Genomic DNA, 22,872 nt, shown 5'->3' with positions numbered 1-22,872 from the left:
CAACCAAAAAAAAAAAAAAAAAAAAACTCTTTGACAATTGAACCAACCTATACCCAAAGTATCCCAGCCCCCCCCCCCCCCTCTTTTAATAAAAAAAAAATTAAACAAAAAAACATTTGTATTAAAATGACTGCCTTGCTTTAACAATAACAAAAATGACAAAAAAAAATTTAGTGACATAAAATTCACAGTTGAGATGATATATTATGATTAGCGCATGATAAAAGTTTAGTAAAGCCATGTGAAAATGTTCTTGTACTACTTACAACTTAACACCTCCAATAATTTATCAATGTGTAGGAAAAAAATAGTTAGGCGCCTAACATTAATAGAAAACAACCCGGTCATCTTTTAGCTATGATATGATCTAGCAAAACCATTTCAGTGCCGGCCAAGTTTAACTTTATAGTCCAAACCAGAATAAAAACGTGTATTTTTTTTTTTTTAAATTTATATTTTGTAATCACATTTTATAATTGTTTTTTCAAAAGAAGGAACAGACAAGAAAGGCAAAGGTCAATATGTTCAGCTTTCTTTTCTAACTATCCAACAGATCCAAAAGCCGTCAACAACAACAACATAGAAGAAACCAAATACCAGATCCCAACCCAAATGCTTTCAGTTTCAGAGAGGAAAATCCCCAGGCTGAACAATGAGAGACATCACTAAGCTCCATTGTTTCACCATTCTCTGCCTCGCTTTCTTCCCCACCATAGCCTTCTCTGTTGACACCTTAACTTCAACTCAATCTCTCACAAACAACCACACCCTCGTCTCATCTCCAGCACAGGTTTTTGAGCTGGGTTTCTTCACTCCTGACAATTCAAGATGGTACTTTGGAATATGGTACAAGAAAATCCCAGTTACAACTTTTGTTTGGGTTGCAAACAGAGACAACCCACTTTCAAACCCATCAAACACCTTCAAGTTTGGTGACCAAGGAAGCATCGTTGTTGTCAATGAATCTGGGACCATATTTTGGTCCTCAAATCAAACACAAGCTGTTAATCCAGTTGTGCAGCTTTTAGATTCAGGGAATCTTGTAGTCAGAGAAGAGAGCAACACAGATAAGTATCTCTGGCAAAGCTTTGATTATCCTACGGACACTTTGTTACCAGGCATGAAGCTAGGGTGGGACTTAGACGCCAATATGGATCGGTACTTAACCTCATGGAATAACCCAAATGACCCTTCAACTGGGGCATATTCTTTCAAGCTAGATTTCCATGGATTCCCAGAAATCTTTTTGTGGCACAATCAAGAACCAGTATATAGAAGTGGGCCTTGGAATGGGCTAAGGTTTAGTGGGGTGCCTGAAATGGAGCCTCTGGATGGTCTCAGTTTTGAGTTTGCTAATGATCAACATAAGGTATATTATTCATTTTCAGAAACAAATGCGTCTCTGATTTCTCGTTTGATTATGAATTCAACGGGGTATCTTCAACGATTTGTGTGGATTGAAAGTAGCCAAGTGTGGAATTTATTTTGGTATGCTCCTAAAGATCAATGTGATGACTATAGTTCATGTGGTCCGTATGGAATGTGTGACACAAATGCGTCACCAATATGCAAGTGTGTGAAAGGTTTTGCACCAAAGAATTTGCAAGCATGGAATTTGAGAGATGGGTCTGATGGGTGTGTAAGAAACACATCATTGGATTGTGAGAAAGACAAATTCTTGCTGTTGAACAATATGAAGTTGCCAGACAGTACAACTGCTTTTGTGAACAAGTCCATGAGTCTTACTGAGTGTCAGGAAATGTGCTTGAAGAATTGTTCTTGTACTGCTTATGCTAACTATCAGATTACTGGTCAAGGAGTTGATGGGTGTGTGATTTGGACTGGTGAGCTTTTGGACATGAGGGTGTATGCAGAAGGCAGCGGCCAAGATCTCTATGTTCGATTAGCAGCTTCTGAAATAGGTATGTTCTTCAAATTTGACTTTTTCCTCTTTAATTTTTTCCTGGTTCTCTGCCTTATTTTTAGTTTCCTTTACTCATAATCCAAGTGTTCATAATGAGATTTTAGTTAGAGCTGCACATGTTCTGCTTGTCAAACATTTTAAATCCCCATACTCATAGGCATATATTCTGACTGTTCCACAAATGATATTGTCATCCAAATTGAAAACATAAGGCAGACAGTTTTCTGGCCAAAAATACAAAAGACAAAGACAACAACTAGTTTTAGAAAGTAGAAACCGTGAGATTCAAAATTCAAAGGAACAATAAGTGTAGGAGTAGGAGCGTAGAATTTTTATCGTTACATAATAAAAGCAGTAAATTCATGTGAAATTCACATTTTCTTGCAAAAAAAAAAAAAAAGTTTTGATGAGCTTATTTTTATTAATTTATTTCATTTATATTTCGTTATCTTGAAAAAACTTAAATATAGTTTCATTGCAGTACTCTGATTCTCTAGTTAAATTTAAATATGTAGTTGTAAAGATCAACAAAACATAAACAATAATATATATATATATATTTTTTTTTTAAATTTGAAGGCAATCAATATCAAATTTAATACTTTAAAAAGTTGTAGGTTCTTAAAGTCAAAATAAAATCATCCAAAGCACCTATTGCATTTTGAATTCAAAGAAAATAGCTGGTTTTATGTACTATCACTGTGTTAATAAATTTGGGGACCCCCAAAATTTATGTAAGAATTGACATGAGTCACGTGACACCAGTCGGTAGATTTGAGCACATAAATACAAGAAAGAAGAAACATAAAAGCATGACAGCTAGGTGAGTCTAAAACAGAATTGTTATATTTCAATTTGTCTACAAGACACATGGAATGGAACTATGGAAAGTATATCATTTTTCCAATTCATGAATCATGAATATGAGTATTGAACAGTTGCTTTCTTTTGTTCGTCAAAAATAAATTGATTGCTTTTTTAGCCGTCAGTTTCAGAATCAAAACCATTGGTGGGTCCTAGGTGTTATTGACGGTCCAGTTATAATAGCCAGAGTGGATTGGGTCATACACAGTGAGGTCCATTAAATCATGACCATAAATGAGTTTTAGATGCAGTGGGTTGAGAGGAAATTTCGTGTCACACACACTCATTCATTACACCAAATCCATGTGCCTTTGAACCTTAGTGAAAGAGGGTTACATCTGTTTCGCACATATTTTGAAAATTGAATTTCTTGATTTCAGTTTCACATGAATCTTTCGGTGATAAAGGTGTCTGTGATGGAAGTACACTTGTAGTCCCTGTTAAGCTAACTTTACTGTCTCTTGTTTTGTTTTGTTTTGTTTTTGTTTTCTCTAATAATGCCAAGGAGTCAAAGACAAAAACAAATTCACAATAATTTTAATTTGAATTTGGGAAATGTCAACCATTGGCCTGAGGGTACTGGATTAAAAACTATTTTAAAAAATATTTTATAGAAAAATAATAAAGTAAAAAAACTTTATTTCTTATAAAAGTGGTGTTAAAATTTTCTTAAAATGATTTATTAACAATTGCCTTAAGAAAATTAGTTAACATGACCCTTTTAATTTTAGAACATTCTCAAATTAGCATTAAACAAAAATGTAAATGGGAGATTATAGTGGGCTCATGTGTGAGTTGGTTTGCTAATTTAGAAATTTTATGAAATTGCTGTGATATTTTAAACTAATCCTAATATTAGTTTTTTTTTTTTCAATAAATCTAGAGTCACTAATTTCAATTTTTTCCAAAATCATACAATTGATTATAACTTTTGCCACAATATGATGAATCTACCAATCATAATGAACCGGCTTAGAATTAAAGTACAAAAGTTGTTTGTCACTAGATTTTCTTCACTCACAGTCAACTAGCTTAGAATTATTGGTACAAAAGTTGTTTGTCACTAGATTTTCTTCACCAATTTTCACAAAATATTTGACCAATGTTGAGATGTAAGTTGTGAATGGTAGAGTGAAGATAATACAGTGATGTCAATAATACGTCGGGATGATAACGAATAAAAACTTCTAAACTTAACCGTGGTGGAAAAAAAAAAAAAAAAGCAAATTCTTTTTTTCTTGGAATGTCTTTTCCTTGATTTGTTGCGTGATATAAACAGAACAAAATAAAGTGATTCTTTAACTTTTTCTCGGAAGTCGGATCACCAAAAAAAAAAAGTTGACCTCATAGATGACAATTCGTTTTGGATGGCTAATGGGCCCCGATTTGAATTCCTCGTCTAATAATGGGCCGTCATTTTTGAAATTATGAGTTTATTGGGCTACACCCAGTAAAAATAGTCCTTTTCATTCTTTTGCTTGCCAAATTGTGCCACGGAAACTGTTATCAAACTTTAAATTTCCAAATGCGGGGACAACATTATTGTGGGTACCTACCACTCTGATTTTGTACTCAATTTAAAAAAAAAAAAAAAAAAAAACCTTTATATTAATCTTTGAGGGGTTCATAGTTCAAACTTCAAAAAGATTAACGATGTCTAAATAAAAGAAAAGGTTAGCCTTGATATCTGAGTTTATTGTTCACTTTTGCTAGGACATGGTTTTAAAAACTGAAAAGTTCAAAGGACCAAAAACTGATTTGGTTTTCGATTTTTACTGGTTGAATCGGCAGTTGTTACTGTTGAACCATCAGTTTTATAGTTTATATTGGACCAGTTGAACTGGTCGGTCTGATTCGATTTTTAAAATCATGCTAGAATGTCCATGATGGTAGGAATGAGAGCTAGTCCTTTTTCTTTCTTAGTTTTTTTAATCTTAGGTCTGAACCCATCTTTAAAAAAGGCAGCAGAGATCTACTTTTCCTTCTCTACTTTTTTAGACTTCTCTTTTTTTATATTTTTCAATGTGAAGACCACCTGGCTAGTAGATTTAATCAGCTAAAATTCCAGAACCTTGTGTGCTGCTGCTACCTTATCTCTCTTTCACACACACACACACACATATGTATACATATTTGTTGTTGTTGAACTGGTCGGTCTGATTCGATTTTTAAAATCATGCTAGAATGTCCATGATGGTAGGAATGAGAGCTAGTCCTTTTTCTTTCTTAGTTTTTTTAATCTTAGGTCTGAACCCATCTTTAAAAAAGGCAGCAGAGATCTACTTTTCCTTCTCTACTTTTTTAGACTTCTCTTTTTTTATATTTTTCAATGTGAAGACCACCTGGCTAGTAGATTTAATCAGCTAAAATTCCAGAACCTTGTGTGCTGCTGCTACCTTATCTCTCTTTCACACACACACACACACATATGTATACATATTTGTTGTTTGAGGAAACAGTACACACATATAGATGGTCCCAAGGGAAAGGGAACAGAAAATTAAAACTAATAACTTCCCCTTTATAAAAGATGGTCCCAATTAACTGTGCTACCCTTAGGATTGCCACATTTTGCTTACATTTTATATAAACATGTTTCATAATTTCATGGTCCTGAGTGTAGTCTCTGTCTAATGATGTGGACACAGACTAGATAGGCCCAAGCCAAATTAGAGTGGCTTTTGTTACCAAGGTCTAAAGTGGAAATTTAAGACCATTGCTTTTGTAATAATTGTTCTATGTCCAAAACCATAATAATGCAAAAAATTATCGGGCCCATTTGGGGGTTAGTTCACCTAATCCATCAACAATAATTTCTTATAGATTTTTATCTTTTAATAGAATCAACTAAGGATACAAACTTTTTTCACAATTCCTATCAAAATTGTTGAGATGATATGTTGTTATTGGTGCTAATAAAAATGGTAAAGCTATTTCAATTTCAACTTATTATATCGGTTAGAAAGATATTGTAATAATCATATGGTAGGCCATTACTAAGCCTACTCAATGCTTTTTTTTTTTTTTTTGTTTTTTTTTTTTGTGGATAATTTGATAATTACAATGAGAGAGGGGAGATCTGAACCACGGATGTCATGAACACATCAGAAGGTGCCAACTAGTTGAGTTACAAGGCTCTTCGTAAGATATTTTGAAATTTAACAAAATATACTTGGTAGCTTTCATTTTGGGATACTTTAATAAAACTATGTTTTAGGTGAACGTGCTCAGTAAGTAGCTTTAGATGGTCGAGCAAACAACCAAAGCAATCATAATTTCATAAATATAGTTCTTTTAGATGAACCTTTTGTGTCCTCACATTTGGTAGGTTTCCTTGCAAATATGATTATAAATATTGAAAGTGATGTTTTACAGTTTGCATTATTAGTGGTTGCAGTATTGATATAGGACCATACAAGTTCTTCAGTGGAAATTGCCGCATGCCTGATAATTTTGCTAATATGCTTTAAAGGTCCCTAGATAAAACTGCAAAACAACTTTAAGAAAAAGCAGGAATTTTGAGCTTTAGCATCTCCAACAAATTTATCAAATTTTTGTACTATTTGGAAAATGAACAGTGACTTTTACCTTTTATTTACCCACTTTTTCAAATATACCTTCCAACAGATTTTCTATCCCATACTCTATCTTATTTAAATATTATTTCTTCATTCATTATTTATTTATTTTCAACTACACATCTTCCAACATTTTTTTTATTCAACACTTGATTATTATAATAGGAAAAAACATTTGAAGAATGAACAGTAGCCCATCAGATTTGATGAGTTACTGTTCATAAGCCAAAAAAAATTTAGAGTTTAGAGAATCTATTGGAGATCATTTTTTTTTGTTTCATTCTCTATTATAAAGAATGTTTTGCCTTTAGCTATACCATTGGAGATGCTCTTAGCATTAAAACTTTTTAGTCTATTGCTATAGTTTTTAATAGAAATAGTAATTGACATAAACGTCCATATTTATTGTTCAAAATGACATTTAATGTCCATCCATTTTGAGAAAGAGAATAATAATAAACATTGAACATTAATTGGGTTCAAGTATGAAAATACAAAACATTTTTATTTGTCCTCTTTTGTCATTGCTCACGTTGTTTTTTTTTTTTTTTTTTTTTTGTGTTGAAATATAGTTACGAAACAAGGGTAACAACTTGAAATAACTTTATCATTGTAGTTTATCAAACACTCTAAACATTAAAACCCTTTTTAATTAAAGCTATTTTATTGTAAAAGTTTTACACCTACAACTCTATTTCCTTCGGTAATACCGGACAGATCCATAGAGTTAGTTTGGTCATTTTCACTATTGCATAGCACAACATATAATGAGCCTGGTAATGAGTTCACTCTGTCACAAAGTTCAAGTTCCATTTTTTTCACCAACTAGTACCTTGGTGCAATGGCAAATGCTGTCTGCTCAAGTGATATGGACATATCATAGATTTTGAGTTTGGGAATCAGTCACTCTAAAATTGAGGGTAAAACTACTTACCAACCACCTCTCTCAGACCCGTAAAAACAAAAATCTCATGCACTAAATACTACCTATTAGTTGGTGAATTTCTAATTAGGAAGCATAGTAGTAGTTGGCTGTTGGCCCCATTGTAAATTTGAATGAACTTAGTCTAACATTCTCGTTTTGTACCATGCAATTTGTGCTTGTTTCAAGCTCATGATTGTGGTTGAAAACTCTCATATAAGTTATTGTCCTAAGGTAAGAGTGTCTGTGGTTGTAATTAAGCATTCATTCCTTTCCCTTATTGCAGTGCCATGAATTTACTCATTTGCATACTAAAAACTTGTGAAAATCAAGTAGGATGATAAAGAATGCAAAGCGATGCTTTGATTGTGCCAAATAATAGCACCAATCTCTTTATTTCAGATAATGTTCCAAGTGTGGGCTCTGGAAGTGGTTCTGACAAGATAAAACAAATAATCGTGGTTATAGCCATTACAGTTGGTACTGTCATTGTACTATCAGGATTGATTGCCTGCTTTCTGTGGAAGAGAAACGTATTGCAAAGCTTACAGAAAGGAAAGACAGAGCAAAGAGGTATTGAGAATCTATTAATCAGAAAAAAGAGTGTAAAATGAATTCACTGCCTTATTTTAATGTTCTTACTGTCTCCTAACCAGGTCTTCCTGAAAGAAGCCAGGATTTACTATTAAATGAAGTGGTCATTTCAAATAAGAAAGAGTACTCAGGTGAAAGTAACTTAGATGAGCTAGAATTGCCAGTTTATGATTTTGGTACCATTGCAATAGCAACAGGCAACTTTTCTGATGAAAATAAACTAGGACAAGGTGGTTTTGGCTGTGTTTACAAGGTAATTTTTTTGTTAACATACTACCCTATAAATGCTATATCACAAATGCAGTCAATATGTAATACTAACACAAGCTTGCATGACATTGCCAGGGTAGGTTGGTAGAAGATGAAGATATAGCAGTAAAGAGGCTCTCTAAGACCTCTGGGCAAGGAATGGAAGAATTCAAGAATGAGCTTAAATTGATTGCAAGACTCCAGCACAGAAATCTTGTTCGATTGCTGGGTTGCTGCATTGAGATGGATGAAAAGATTCTAATTTATGAGTACATGGAAAACAAAAGCCTGGATTCTATCCTATTTAGTAAGTTCATCTCTCCATTTTATTAGTTTAGCTTGATTGGGATATCTTTGTAGACATATCTATTTGTTAAAACCAACTGCAAAGGTGGATTTGTTTCACAGTATTGATAATATTAAAAACAAATTGGTTTCAGATAAAGCAAAATGCTCCTTACTAGATTGGCCAAGGCGCTTCAACATTATATGCGGGACTGCTCGAGGACTTCTTTATCTTCATCAAGATTCTAGATTTAGAATCATCCATAGGGATATGAAGGCAAGCAACATTCTGTTAGATGGAGAAATGAACCCAAAAATATCAGACTTTGGTATGGCTAGAATTTTTAGTAAGGATCAGACAGAAGCAAATACAAGGAGAGTCGTTGGAACATAGTGAGTACCATAATAAGATTTCTGTAGTATTTTCTGGACTAAATACTGATTTTTCCTTAATATTGATTTCAATGTGTTGCTTATTTGCAGTGGTTATATGTCTCCTGAATATGCAATGGATGGGCTCTTCTCAATGAAATCTGATGTTTTTAGTTTTGGTGTTCTAGTATTGGAGATCATAAGTGGTAAAAAGAACCGAGGTTTTTACTACGCTAACAATGAACTAAACCTTCTTGGATATGTAAGTGCAAGAAAGTACATAATTTTTCTTTGAAACAAAAATAAGACATTGCAATCACATTACATCTCACTATATATCTAACCAAAAAATTGAATTTGCAATGCTACTGCAGGCATGGAATCTGTGGAAAGAAGGAAATGGTTTGGAACTAATTGATTCATCTATGCATAATTCATATTCCCCGTCTGAAGTAATGAGATGCATACAGGTTGGCCTATTATGTGTCCAGGAACGAGCAGAAGAGAGACCTAACATGTCATCTGTGGTCTTGATGTTGAGTAGTGAAACCGCAACAATGCCCCAGCCTAAACAGCCTGGTTTTTGCCTAGGAAGAAACCCAGCTGAAACTAGTTCATCTTCTAGTAGGCAAGAAGAATCATTCACAGTAAACCAAGTTACAGTTACAATACTTGACGCCAGGTAGTGAAAGGTAAACGCCTAGTCTGGCATGTTTGTATATCTCATACACTTAGAAATTTTGTGTATATCGTCTGTGATTTTTTTTTTTCCCACAGTTTTGAGCATAATCAACCTTCTTTTATTTAACTTGTAAGAGATATCCATCTTAATTTATATCACTTAATACAATATACATCGTATCTTTCAAATTCTATATTGTCAAAGTGTACAAGAAGAATAAAATTCATACACATGCAGTCATAATCTCTTGCAGTTGAAGCGTTGACATAAATAAAAATGCAAAATCCTGTGTGGATATTTGGGGAACAGCTATTTCTCTCATGTCTTATTCATGCTAGTGAAATGTTCCGTGGATAGGCCACTGTCACCCCAAAATTATAGACAGTTGAAGGGACTAGGGAGCCAACACTGAAAGGCCCTGTGACACGTTGAGTGCCATAAACTGCAAGGAACTGTAGAGTAGAATCGGAGAGGACCCTGAATTTAAAACTTTAAATGACATGGCACTAGATATACTTTTAGATTTGAAATATTAAATCTAAATCATGAAATGAATCTATCATTCAATTTTAATGGAGATTAGTACTATTTTATAGATTATAGATAATTGAAGTGGGAGTGGGATTGATGTATTGCGTTTACTGCAGCATAAATAGCATAGAAATTTTGAACACATATCCAATTGATCATTGTATTGATATTGTCAAAAATGGATCATAGTTGGTGCTATTTATTATTTATAGTCCTCTCATAATATTCAATGAAAGGGATGGGTGAACAACCAAGGAACCTATACCATATACATCATATTATAGTAGTCAAAATTTCTGAAATTCTTCTAGCCACCCACTTCTGAAAAAAAACAAACAAACAAACTACAACTCTGGTATATTTACGGCTATATCTCTCCCCTATAAAAATGATTAGAAAAATTGAGTCTTTGTGAGCCTGTGACTTGAAAAAACTTATTATTGGTTTCTTTTTTATTAAGAAAAAACTTTTTTATTGGGAGTGTGTACACAAATAGAAGAAATTAGCATTAAACAAAAGAGAAATACATATGAGATCGAGAAACAACCAAAATAATTACTATAACGAAATGTCCATTTACACTTCCCTCATAGTCATAGTTCAGCACGGGGGCGCCTTTTCAAACTTGTCAATTCTCTCAACTATAAATAGGTGGATGGATACATGGAACTTCTTCTTTAATTTCATGAGGAAAACGAGTCACTTCAAATAAATAATAATCGAGAAAAGTTGGTGTTCGGCCTTTTATTTTATTTTTTATTTTTAAATTGTGTTAATGAAATTGGGCAGAAATACACACTCAAATGGGAAATGGAATGTATTTAAAAAAAAAAAAAAAAAACATGTTGGGGTTACAAATTATTATTATTATTATTATTATTATAAACTGAAGTGAGATGTATTATTAAAAGAAACATGTTGGAGTTATAATTTTTTTTATTATTATTATAAACTGGTGTGAGAATAATGTGATTAGTGGACTTCAAAACATAATTAGTGAATATTTGATTTTTTTTTTTTTTGGTAATAATTTGTGACGTTGTAAAGGCTATTCAATAAAATTTGTAGTATCCTTAAATCACTTTTTATTAATCAAGAATTTTGTAACTTAATTGGTTGGTATTTTTTAGTGTTTTCAACAAAGTAATCCAAGATTCAAATCACTTCTCTTCTATTGTAACTAGTAAGTTGTCCATGCGATGCACAGATAATGTTGCAATATTTTATGTAAGATGATTTTGAACAATGTTATACATTTATTATAGAATAGTTGTAATAAAACTTTGTTATTAATGAGTTTATTATAAGAAGTAACAATTATAAATTGCATACACATAACCATTATAATTATTTAGTTTAAGGAATGAGGGGGAAAAAAACAATTTTTGAGGAATATTGTAAAATAAAAGTTGTTATAGAATGTCTCTCTTTCTTTCTCCTTATTTCTAAAACAAAATACACATTTCAAATACTCACAGTCAATTTCAACCTATACAAAAACCATAAGTCCAAAGGAAACAAATAATATTAATTTTTTAATTTGAAAAATCTTGAAACATTGAACCAAATAAAACAAAAACTCAATATTTAATTTGTTTTTATTTTTGATGTGGCACTTGAGAATAGTTCAATTCTCTTTACAAAGAATGCTAATTCTATTATTGTTAGTTACAGTTAATCTACAAAGTTTGCTAGTAAAACTAAATTCAAACTAAACCCTAGTCCTTGGACATATTTTTTATTCCAAAACTAGTTATTCTTTGTCTATGTAGTGTTTCATCATGAGTTGTAGTAGAGTAATGAGACATATATATTTACAATGTTTAAGAAATTATAGACATCAACATAAAAGATAAAAATTACCATTGTCCTCCAAACGTCAATGTTTAATCAAATCTTGTTAAAGCTTAAAATGAAGAAAATTTTCTAGTGAGCACAGTTAGTACGAAATTCAAATTCAACAATACTCTATTATTTTTTTGTATGTATCCCAAACTGATATGAAAATAACCTTTTGCAATATGCAATCACTTATCAAACAAAAACCACAATGGTTGAAAAGTGATTCGTAGAACATATATATGGATGCCCTTATAAAGCTTTCAAATCTTCATCATACATAGAACATTTTGTAAATTTACATAGCAAACTGCCAAATATAAGCATATATATATGGATACTCATACTCCTTTCCAAAAGCTGAATTTAAGAAACTATATTTTGGATTGCCCTCATAGCAATAACTGTAGCAGATATTGCAACCATGGGTGCCACTGCATGTGCCAAAACTAGCACCATTGTTGCTACCACCAGTACAATTGTGGCTACTGCAGGTGCCACAACATCAACAAAATGAAAAATTAGGCACCAAAAAAACAATTTTTTGACAATTTGCTTTGTTTGTCAAGATGTCACAAACTTGTGTGCATTGCTATGGAATAAAAAGGTTTATAGGGTCCTCTATTTATATGTTAATAAGATGGGAGAGACTTGATTAGTTATTAGCCTAGTTCTCTTGGACCAATGCACCTCCAATGGATTTGTCTACTTCTTATAAATTTTAATACAGGAACTTACTTATTAACAATTTTTTGATAATTCTTTCAATTTACCAAGAATTTTGTATCTACCATTTCTACTATTTATTACTATTCAGTATTATATCATGTATACAATCAATGATTCAACGTAGAATATTAACCTCAAGCCCAATGGTTGACTGTCAAGGTAAAAAAAGAACTTTTGCTTTTAGAAAATTAGACCGAAGGTTATGAAGAGTCATTAATAATTAACATCCCTCTATCTTATCTATTACTTGAAGTTTAATTAGTAAATTATTGATGATGCATTCACCCATAAAAAACAGTATTTAATGACAATTTGGAAGATTGTGGTGAGAGTTCAATTCTCCTTTTAAGAAGTGTGCCACTTAGTAGAATTTCATGCACTCTCGCATGAAGTCTCTGCTTATATGTGTGTGTGTGTGTGTGTGTGTGTGTGTGGGTGCTTGAGGACTGAGGATGGGATTGATGAATTATAGTACTAATATTGGGACATCACGCGGCTGAAGAAGGAATTCGCCCGAGGAGAGGAAGGGATTAGACAAAAGACTCTAAGGCACTCTTGATGGGAAGAATGGTCTGAAGAGAGAGAATCATTGATAGTAGGAGAAGTTTCCAGTTTGTAGTAGCCTGTTGCCCTCGCATTAAATGGTGGGCAACAGCTTTATCAGCTACATTAATGAGGAAGTGACTTGAACAGTGTAATTCATAGCTAAGCAACTCTTTCTATCACCTTCCTTAGATGTTTAAAGGGACATGTGTCGCTAGGAGAAATTTGTTAGGTAAAGATAGGGGGTCAGGATATAAAGCGAGAGGAGTATATAAGAAAAAGATGGTTCTTAGAGAAAAAAGGGGCAAACACAAATATCAAAAAGGGAAAAGTAACAAGAAGAACATTGAGAGAAGAGAGTAAACAGTGTATTTTTATATGTAACATTGGCCTCCTTGAGCAGGGTGGTACTTAGAAATTTGCTCACATATTCTATATTATTAAGCCTTTCTTCCTTATTTCCATCCTTGGACAAGGCCCTCTCTTGTTATTTGATTCCCTCTCTTACAAATTTATTAATTTGGTCCATAGTTGAACTGTACAAACCCACTGTTCTAAGTGGGCTTGGACTGCCAGATTTTTTGGTCCTTACAATATATATATATATATTATAGAATTATTTCAACCAAAAAAAAAAAAAACCCACTCTTTATTAAAAACTTTGATTCTAAAGTATTCATGTTTTCACAACACAAGACTTTCATAGCAATAATTTTTCAAAACTTTAAAAAACCTTCAATTACGTTTTTGAATTTTATGTTTTGAAAAAGCACATTTTGAAATTGCTAACTTCTCTCTTTAAGTGAGCATTTGGATACACCAGCGTCTGCATTTTCGTTGGCGTTTGACGTTTTGTGTGGGTCTCATGCACTATTTATGAGATCCACAAATCTCTTTTTTCAACAAAACTTTCATTCAAAATTTGTCTTACGGTACTATTTACACATTTAAAAATTATTTTACCACAGTGTTTTTAATTTTCAGCAATAAACGGTATCCAAACAGACCCTAAATTGAAGTTTTCAAACCCCAAATCAAACAAAAATTTAGTTAAATTCCTAATCATAAAGCACTAATTGTATAAAGGGCTATCTAAAAGTCTAAAACACGAGGGTTTGACTTTATTTGGTGGATCACATAGCAAAATTTTTAAGTTGAATTTAAGATCCCAAGGATTTACTCAATCAGTTCTTTGAGTCAGTCCCTTTAAGTGCATCAAGAAGCATTTGTTTGGTTAATTCTCACGTGATTAATTCCGACTATTATCTGACATCATGGGAAAGAAAATTATACGTGATATTGAAAGTATTATAGATAAAGGTAAAAATTAGTTAAAATAGTACAGTAGGACCCATAAATAGTATCAAAAAGTGTAGTGAGATCTATAAATAGTAGTAAAAATAAACTAAATAATAAAACAAGTTGACAAAATAAAGCCATGCCAAATGTACACTATGTGCAGTAGGACCCATAAATAGTATCAAAAAGTGCAGTGAGATCTATGAAAAATAGCAAAAATAAGCTAAATAATAAAACAAGTTGGCAAAATTAAGCCATGCCAAACGCACACTATGTGTGTTTGGCATAGATGAAATTTGCCAACTTATTTTATTATTCAGCTTATTTTTGTTACTATTTATGGACCTTATTGCACTTTTTGGCTTCATTCATGAGTCTCACTATGCTATTTCAATTAATTTTTATCTTTATCTACATTACTTTCAATAAAAAATTTTCAATTTTAGCAAAATAGACGAAACCTGAACAAATCCTTAATCTTGCATAAATTTTTTTTTGGACAAATGTTATAAAATTGATTGAGTGTCTATTCCACTTATGCTTATTCAAATATCAAACCCAAGAAAGACAGAAAGAAAAAAAAGGAGGTGGGAAAAGGAAGATGAACAATCTGTGGTGGACATTGGTCAAAAGTGGTTGATTGAATATGGGCATTTGTCAAAGGTCGTTAATTGAATATTTAAGAGAGTCTACAGACCAATGGTCTTGTATTAACCCATGAAAAGACCCTAACAGAGAGTTTATTTAGTTTTTTAATGATTTTTTTTTTTTTCTAGAAGTATGCTAAAATATAGTAGTATAAAACCGTCTTTTTTCTAGAAAGTGTGCGAAACTCACCCAGATTTTTTTTCTTCAAAATAACATTCATTTGCAAACAATTTTTTTAGTTAGCATCGTTTCTAAACTATTTAGCTAACTAACATCTCGAGGCTGAAGGACTCGAGTTCACTGTAGCAAATCCTCATAGACTCGATTTTTATTAAAATTCACTGTGGAACTCGAGTATTAAACACTTTTAATTTCCACAAAAGAAACCCAACAAACCTCAGTCTCTTCTTCTTCCTCTTCTTTCTCTGAAAAAAAATCCACGACAACCCTTCTCTATCTGAAAAAAAAAAAAAAAAATCCATGACAACTAAAGAAATAGCAAACCCAGTCGGCTAAACAAAACACAGAAAACAAGAGATCAAAATACTGAAAACAGAAACCACAAACCTAGTTAGCGAACCAATGAACCCAGGGCAAACCCATGAACCTAGTGGCGAACCCATGAACTAGCAAACCCAAATGGCGAACCAACGAACTAGCGAACTCAGGCGGCGAACCCAAGCAACAAAACCCAAAACCCACGAACTCAGGCAGCGAACCCAGGAACCCAGAAGTTGTGTGATTCCTTAGGCAAAGGTTGTTTTCTTTTGTTTTGCTCTTTTTTATTTGTGTAGACTAGGGACGGACCTAGGCAGAGGCCTAAGGGGGCCTGGGCTCCCCTGGGCCCAATAAAAAAAATTTTAGTAGCTAAAATTTCCAAAAAAAGAAAAGAAAAAAAGACTTGGGCCCCCTTTATCCAAATGACTTTGCCCCCCCCTATCCCAGCTCGCCAGCCCAGTCAAGACTCAAGAGTTCGTTTTGGATAACAAGCTCTTAATTCTTAGTGATAGTCTCTGTTTGAACTTTTTTACTCTTTGTTTGGGGACTTTGTGTTGGTAGTTATAAGTTTGCTGTAAGTTGCTTAAGCCTTTGGGCTTAGGAGACTTGTGACAGATGGCTGTCTGTTGTGTTTCTTGCCAATCAAAGCACAAAAGTTTGGTTGATTGTGCTTTTAAACCAAACAGGTTTGTGCTAGCACTTGCCACCTTCTATTAGTCATGTTTTTCTTTTTCATTTTATTTTTTTATTTAATAATGTATGGTAAATTGGTAGTGTGGGGCCCGTGGGCCTGATAGCCTCGGCCCATCGGATAGTAGGCCCAAGGACAACGCTGAGAAGGACTGACTAGCCAAGGCTAAGTCAGGCAAAACCTTTGTTGTGACCCACGCCGAGGACCTGTTCGTCCTCGGCATTCTAAGGATAACTTTCGGGAGGGGACAAGCTCAGAGCAAGTTGTCACATTCGCACTTAATGCATTCACCTAACCCCTCTGGCCGCATTAATGGGGATATAACCCCTTGGCAGGGCAACGTTGATCAGAGTGAACCACTTGAGTACTGATAAGGCCTCTGATGGGACGGACGGCCAGAAGAAAGGCAAATGGATGATCAACAGATGGAATAAGGAGATAGGCAGATGGAAACTATATAAGAAAAGCAAGTAAAATAAGAAAGGAAGGGAAAAAAAGAAAGAAGAAAAGGGTCTCCTCGGCCATGGGCCGAAGAGCATCCCCCATTTGTAAAGAAACTCTTAGTATTTTTTATAAAGAAAGTTCATGCATGGTGATCGACGGCCAGCACCTAAACCTTTAACCCACTCTCTATAAATTTATTGTTTGGGCTTGTTAGGCTGAAAATCCATCAAAACTCAGGGTCAATCCAAACTGAGTCCCTACAATTGGCGCCGTCTGTGGGAAGGATTAGGGTGCTGGCCGGCGCACCAGGCGAGTGTTCTAAGTCTTCGTTTTACAGTAGGTTGAAAAAAAAAAATATATTATATATATATATAGAAGATTTGACAGTAGGAAAAAAAAAAAAAACAACAACAACAACAAAGAAAGATCTTGATATTATTATTTCATGAATAGAAAAAGTACAAGTTACAATCAGAGGCTTAGGCAGGGGTGTTCTACATACAAATTTACAAACTAATACTACTAGCTATTTCTACAATCAGAGGCCCAGGTGGAGCCACCCTAAGAGGAAACTAGCCGGTGGGAAGTGTCAAGCCCTCCCTTTATTGGTATAAAGAGAATGGGAGAGCTTGACAAGAGGCGGAGAAGGGGAAGGGCAATCATGTTCCCAGGCCACCAACAACTCCCTTCTCGGCCAGGCGGAGCTGGAACAAAGAGAGAAGCAGATGCAGGGGCTCTGGGGTACCTTCCCCCATGATGTTCCCTCGATTCTCTCCGATCCTCACGAGTGTTGGCCGCTGGAGACGGCAACACTCGGGCACCGCCCATGAGGTGAGTTCGCACATCTTCCTCGTCGGGGGTGTGCTCCGAGGAAAGACGTTAGGTTCTCTAACAACACCCCTCTAGGACACCTCGAAGGGCGCCATCAGGGTTACGCCTAGACTCTGCCGCACCGAAAGCCCAGTGGGGGCTGCGGCCATACCGGTTTTTGTCAATCCCAGTAACAATTCCGGCGGGGTTGTTAAAAGGGCCTGGGAAGTTGGAAGAAGGTGTTTTGTTCTGTTTGTGTTGAGAGGTCCATGGGTTGTGGAGAAACCATCTCCTCGCTTTATATAGGGGTTGGGGTTGGTGAGAGTTAATTCGTGCAGAGTTCGAAAAGAGAATTATCAGCAGGGCTAATAAAGAAGCTGTCAATTTCCAAGGAGGCCGTAGACCGTTGGACTCGTGTTAATTCACGAGGACATTAATGAAGGCGCGTTTCGCGCACCGAGGCGTCCAGCGCGGAACACGAACGGACAAAAGGCGCTTCATAAATGAAAAAGATGGGGTCTCGAGCTGGAGGCGAGATCAATGCCACGTGTAAAGATCATAATCTGACCCAAAGAGGAGTCATCTCCAGTAAAGCGGTCTGAGGACAAACCTCCGCTTACAGAAAAACAGAAGTGGTAGACAGAGCCAAGGTATTGCATGGTCCTCGGACCCAAACCTATGGTAAAACTACACACGCCGTTATATCTGGGTACTAGACAGAACCAAGGTATTGCATGGTACTCGGACCCAAACCTATGGGGAAACTAGATACTTACAGAAAAATCGAAGTGGTAGACAGAGATAAGATATTGTATGGTCCTCGGACCCAAACCTATGGTAAAACTACACACGCCGTTATATCTGGGTACTAGACAGAACCAAGGTATTGCATGGTCCTCGGACCCAAACCTATGGGGAAACTAGATACTTACAGAAAAATCGAAGTAGTAGACAGAGCCAAGGTATTGTATGGTCCTCGGACCCAAGCCTCTGGTAAAACTATACACACCATTATACCTGAGTACTAGACAGAACCAAGGTATTGCATGGTCCTCGGACCCAAACCTATGGGGAAACTAGATACTTACAGAAAAATCGAAGTGGTAGACAAAACCAAGGTATTGCATGGTCCTCAGACCCAAACCTATGGTAAAACTACACACGCCGTTATATCTGGGTACTAGACAGAACCAAGGTATTGCATGGTCCTTGGACCCAAACCTATGGGAAACTAGATACTTACAGAAAAATCGAAGTGGTAGACAGAACCAAGGTATTGCATGGTCCTCGGACCCAAACCTATGGTAAAACTACACACGCCGTTATATCTGGGTACTAGACAGAACCAAGGTATTGCATGGTCCTTGGACCAAACCTATGGGGAAACTAGATACTTACAGAAAAATCGAAGTGGTAGACAGAACCAAGGTATTGCATGGTCCTCGGACCCAAACCTATGGTAAAACTACACACGCCGTTATATCTGGGTACTAGACAGAACCAAGGTATTGCATGGTCCTTGGACCCAAACCTATGGGAAACTAGATACTTACAGAAAAATCGAAGTGGTAGACAGAGCCAAGGTATTGTATGGTCCTCGGACCCAAGCCTATGGTAAAACTATACACACCATTATACTTGAGTACTAAACAGAACCAAAGTATTGCATGGTCCTCGGACCAAAACCTATGGGGAAACTAGATACTTACAGAAAAATCGAAGTGGTAGACAGAGCCAAGGTATTGTATGGTCCTCGGACCCAAGCCTATGGTAAAACTATACACACCATTATATCTGGGTACTAGACAGAACCAAGGTATTGCATAGTCCTCGGATCCAAACCTATGGGGAAACTAGATACTTACAGAAAAATCAAAGTGGTAGACAGAGCCAAGGTATTGTATGGTCCTCGGACCCAAGCCTAGGGTAAAACTATACACACCATTATACTTGAGTACTAGACAGAACCAAGGTATTGCATGGTCCTCGGACCCAAACCTATGGGAAACTAGATACTTACAGAAAAATCGAAGTGGTAGACAGAACTAAGGTATTGCATGGTCCTCGGACCCAAACCTATGGTAAAACTACACACGCCGTTATATCTGGGTACTAGACAAAACCAAGGTATTGCATGGTCCTCGGACCCAAACCTATGGGGAAACTAGATACTTACAGAAAAATCGAAGTGGTAGACAGAGCCAAGGTATTGTATGGTCCTCGGACCCAAGCCTATGGTAAAACTATACACACCATTATATCTGGGTACTAGACAGAACCAAGGTATTGCATGGTCCTCGACCCAAACCTATGGGGAAACTAGATACTTACAGAAAAATCGAAGTGATAGACAGAGCCAAGGTATTGTATGGTCCTCGGACCTAAGCCTATGGTAAAACTATACACACCATTATACCTGAGTACTAGACAGAACCAAGGTATTGCATGGTCCTCAGACCCAAACCTATGGTAAAACTACACACACTATTATATCTAAGTACTAAACAGAACCAAGGTATTGCATGGTCCTCGGACCCAAGCCTATGGAAAACTAGATACCTATAGAAAAATAGAAGTACTGGGCATAACCAGAGTATTGTATGGTCCTCGGACTCGAACCCATAGAGAAAATAACTATCTCGAGAAAAACCAAAGCGTTACTTAGAGTCAAGCTATAATACGATCCTTAGATTTATATTTGAAGGATAATATATGGTTTCATGAGGCTAACTCCAGAATAGAATACGAATGTTGAGCAGAATACAATAGTAAAGCAAATAAAGGAAAATATCATTAGTTGAAAGCAAAGTATTAAGTATTCAGTTCGAACGGAAAGTATACAACTCCCTTACAACGCCACTGAGGCAAGAAACAAAATGAGATAAAAAGAGAAGATCAAAGAGAAAATAAACAAAGTTATCCTATGTCGTATGCTAGTCTCCTCAACTCGGTAGGCAAATTAAGTCAGTAAGTAAATCAAAAGGTTTGGGCCAAGGCCTAAGGGCTTGGTTTCGAAAGGTCCGTCGGAGGACTTGCCACGTCTTAAGGTATTTCCTGACCCTCGGTTACAACTTCCCCCAACGCTCTCTGGGGTTCAACCTCCTCGGATGGTTGATCAGTTAACGGTGCATCCTCGGCGGTCTTATCGTGACTTTCAACCGATGGTAATGAGGATCCCTCCTCAAGAGCAGCAGGTGCAACCTCGCGAATGGCAATAGGGTAATATACCCTGTCCTCCTTCTAAGATTATATGAGGCATCAACCCCTGCTTGGTTGAGGGCTTCATGCCAGGTTTGAGAACAGTAATGCCTGCACACTGCAAGAACTTGAGCCCGAAGGGTGGCTTCAGTCTTAGCCACCCCATCTGCGAAAGCATCCTCCTCTGCCTTTTCCACAGAATGTTCAGCGTCTATTTTCGCAAATACCGCCTCGTTTTTAGCTCTCACAGCCTCGTCCCTGCATACTCGGCAACACCTTTTTCATGGATTGCCTTGGTCAACTGTTCCTTCATATAGGTAATGTTCTCTTTGACAGTTTGTAATTGACCCTCAACGTCTTGCAAGCGATTAGTTTGATCCTCAGCTTGCTTCCTGGCCACGGCTAGGTCAGAGACAGCAGTATCCCTGGCCTTCGTCATTTCTGTCAGATCATCGGTCGCCTTTTTTAGGTCGGCCTCAGATCTCTTAAGAGTATTGGCAGCCTCCAGGAACTTGTCGCGCTCTTGCGCTAAAGCATTGCTATGGTCATCGACCTCCTCACCTAACCTGAAAAGGCCTGGATAGCCTGCCAATAAAAACAAGTAGCTCCGTAAAGAGAAAGAAAGATACTAAGCGGCAAACTTTGAATAAAGTAAATAGGTGCTAAAGGACCCACCATGCCTAGATATTTCTTAAGGTCGAGGACAACCTCTACCCCACTCATTTTTTCTAACCCGGCCATGTCAGTGGAAGAAGAAGAGATTTCTCCAGGGCCTCGGCTACGAGAGCTCCCTCGTCTCCTTGGGATTCTCGCATCGAAGCGTTATCCATCAGGGGCTGATCATGGGGCATGGCAGCGAGCAGCCAGGCTTGAGCCTCGGACTGCTGGGTGGCCTTCTTACCCTTCCGTTGCTCACCGAGTTTCAGTTGCTTCGGAGGCCTGCGAAACCTACCCCCCTCGGGCGAGGAATGAGATTTGCTCCCATTCATTGGCTCTTTACCCTTGGAAAGTCTCTTCGTTTTTGGGTCGTGAGACTCGGTTTGAGGGTCTGATACTGAGGGGGCAAAGGACGACCTGGTTTGCACAGTTAAAATTGGGGGCGGAGGTGCTGGGGGCTGGGGCTGCGACTCCTCTGGTACACCCTTCTTGGAACCGCCTTCGAGCAAGTCAAGAAGATTGGTTTGGGGCTGTCTTTTTAGACCCATCTCAGCTTAAGTACCAACTCTTCGGGACTGGAGATCAGCTTCGGACAAATGGGGATCTCTTAGGTCACCAGGAGGATCCTCGGACTGATCAGCTAGGTCAAACACACTATATTCGTCCTCGGAGGAACTCAGTTCAACCACCTCCCTTGCCTTCTTAGATAGTCCTTTCTCGGCCACCGTTACCTGTTGAGATGAGGAGGGACCTGCTAGCGGAATGCCTTCGGGTATATAAGACCCCTCAGTAAATGCAAAACCGTTTTCCACCACGGTGATCTGCGTAAGCCGAAGGTCACGAGCTCTAATTATGTGCTTCGGGACTGGGAATGATTTCTGAGCTGGGTCGCATCCGAGGATGTAATGAGCAGCTCTGACTTGGTTATCAGTTTCGTTTAGGAAAAGGTCCGACCTAAGAACGGTCTCCAAATCCGCTTTGTTAACCAGATGGAAATGATGTGCAAAGGCGTGCGGATCTGTGGCAAGAAAAGTGAAACTCCTATGGTTAGTTAACCAAATCGAATATACAGTTATAAAACTTGAAAATACTGAAACCTAAATTGTCTCCTACTTCGGATATCCTACCTGGCTCCCCCTCTACTGTTGGGCAATGAAAGCCGTTGTGCCACTCTCCCGACACTATAAGAAAATCTTGAGTCAACCCCCTGTTGGAATCAGGAAGACACTGGATGAGACGAATCCTATCGTCCCTTGTCTTCATATAATACGTCTTACCCCTCGGGTGATGAAAGTTATAGCACCAGTTCACATCATGGTGAGTTAGTTTCAGCCCTATTTTCTCATTCAAGATATCTACGCACCCTAATATCCTAAACACATTCGCGGCACACTGGGTAGGAGACAGGTGGAAATGCCTGAGATAATTGAGGGTCACCGGCCTCATAGGGATTCTCATCCCTCCCTCTACAAAAGCGAATATTGGGATCACAACTTCACCCTCTCTCCTCTTAAG

General features: G+C 36.7%; 1 protein-coding gene across 1 annotated transcript; it reads left to right on the top strand.

Moving 5' to 3' along the window:
- The first annotated feature begins 494 nt into the window (after positions 1-494).
- Positions 495-9,663, top strand: LOC112010837 (receptor-like serine/threonine-protein kinase SD1-8). The gene is made up of 7 exons (XM_024043211.2): positions 495-1,922; positions 7,691-7,861; positions 7,945-8,135; positions 8,228-8,438; positions 8,572-8,809; positions 8,900-9,050; positions 9,163-9,663. Exons 1-7 carry the CDS (start codon positions 653-655, stop codon positions 9,472-9,474), a joined length of 2,544 nt encoding a protein of 847 aa, XP_023898979.2. The 5' UTR covers positions 495-652; the 3' UTR covers positions 9,475-9,663.
- The last annotated feature ends 13,209 nt before the right edge of the window (positions 9,664-22,872 follow it).

Source organism: Quercus suber, unplaced genomic scaffold, assembly GCF_002906115.3.
Source record: "Quercus suber isolate HL8 unplaced genomic scaffold, Cork oak 2.0 scaffold_297, whole genome shotgun sequence".
NCBI classification, from domain to species: Eukaryota; Viridiplantae; Streptophyta; class Magnoliopsida; order Fagales; family Fagaceae; genus Quercus; species Quercus suber.
Note: the sequence above shows the minus strand (reverse complement) of the source record. Positions and strands in the feature narration are given on the sequence as shown.

What these genes read in the sequence shown, in the direction of transcription:
- LOC112010837 (XM_024043211.2), top strand. Translation starts at nt 653, where the DNA reads ATGAGAGACATCACTAAGCTCCATTGTTTCACCATTCTCTGCCTCGCT. An exon ending in ATTAGCAGCTTCTGAAATAG is followed by an intron (nt 1,923 to 7,690) that starts GTATGTTCTTCA and finishes TCTTTATTTCAG; the next exon opens with ATAATGTTCCAAGTGTGGGC. An exon ending in AACTAAACCTTCTTGGATAT is followed by an intron (nt 9,051 to 9,162) that starts GTAAGTGCAAGA and finishes ATGCTACTGCAG; the next exon opens with GCATGGAATCTGTGGAAAGA.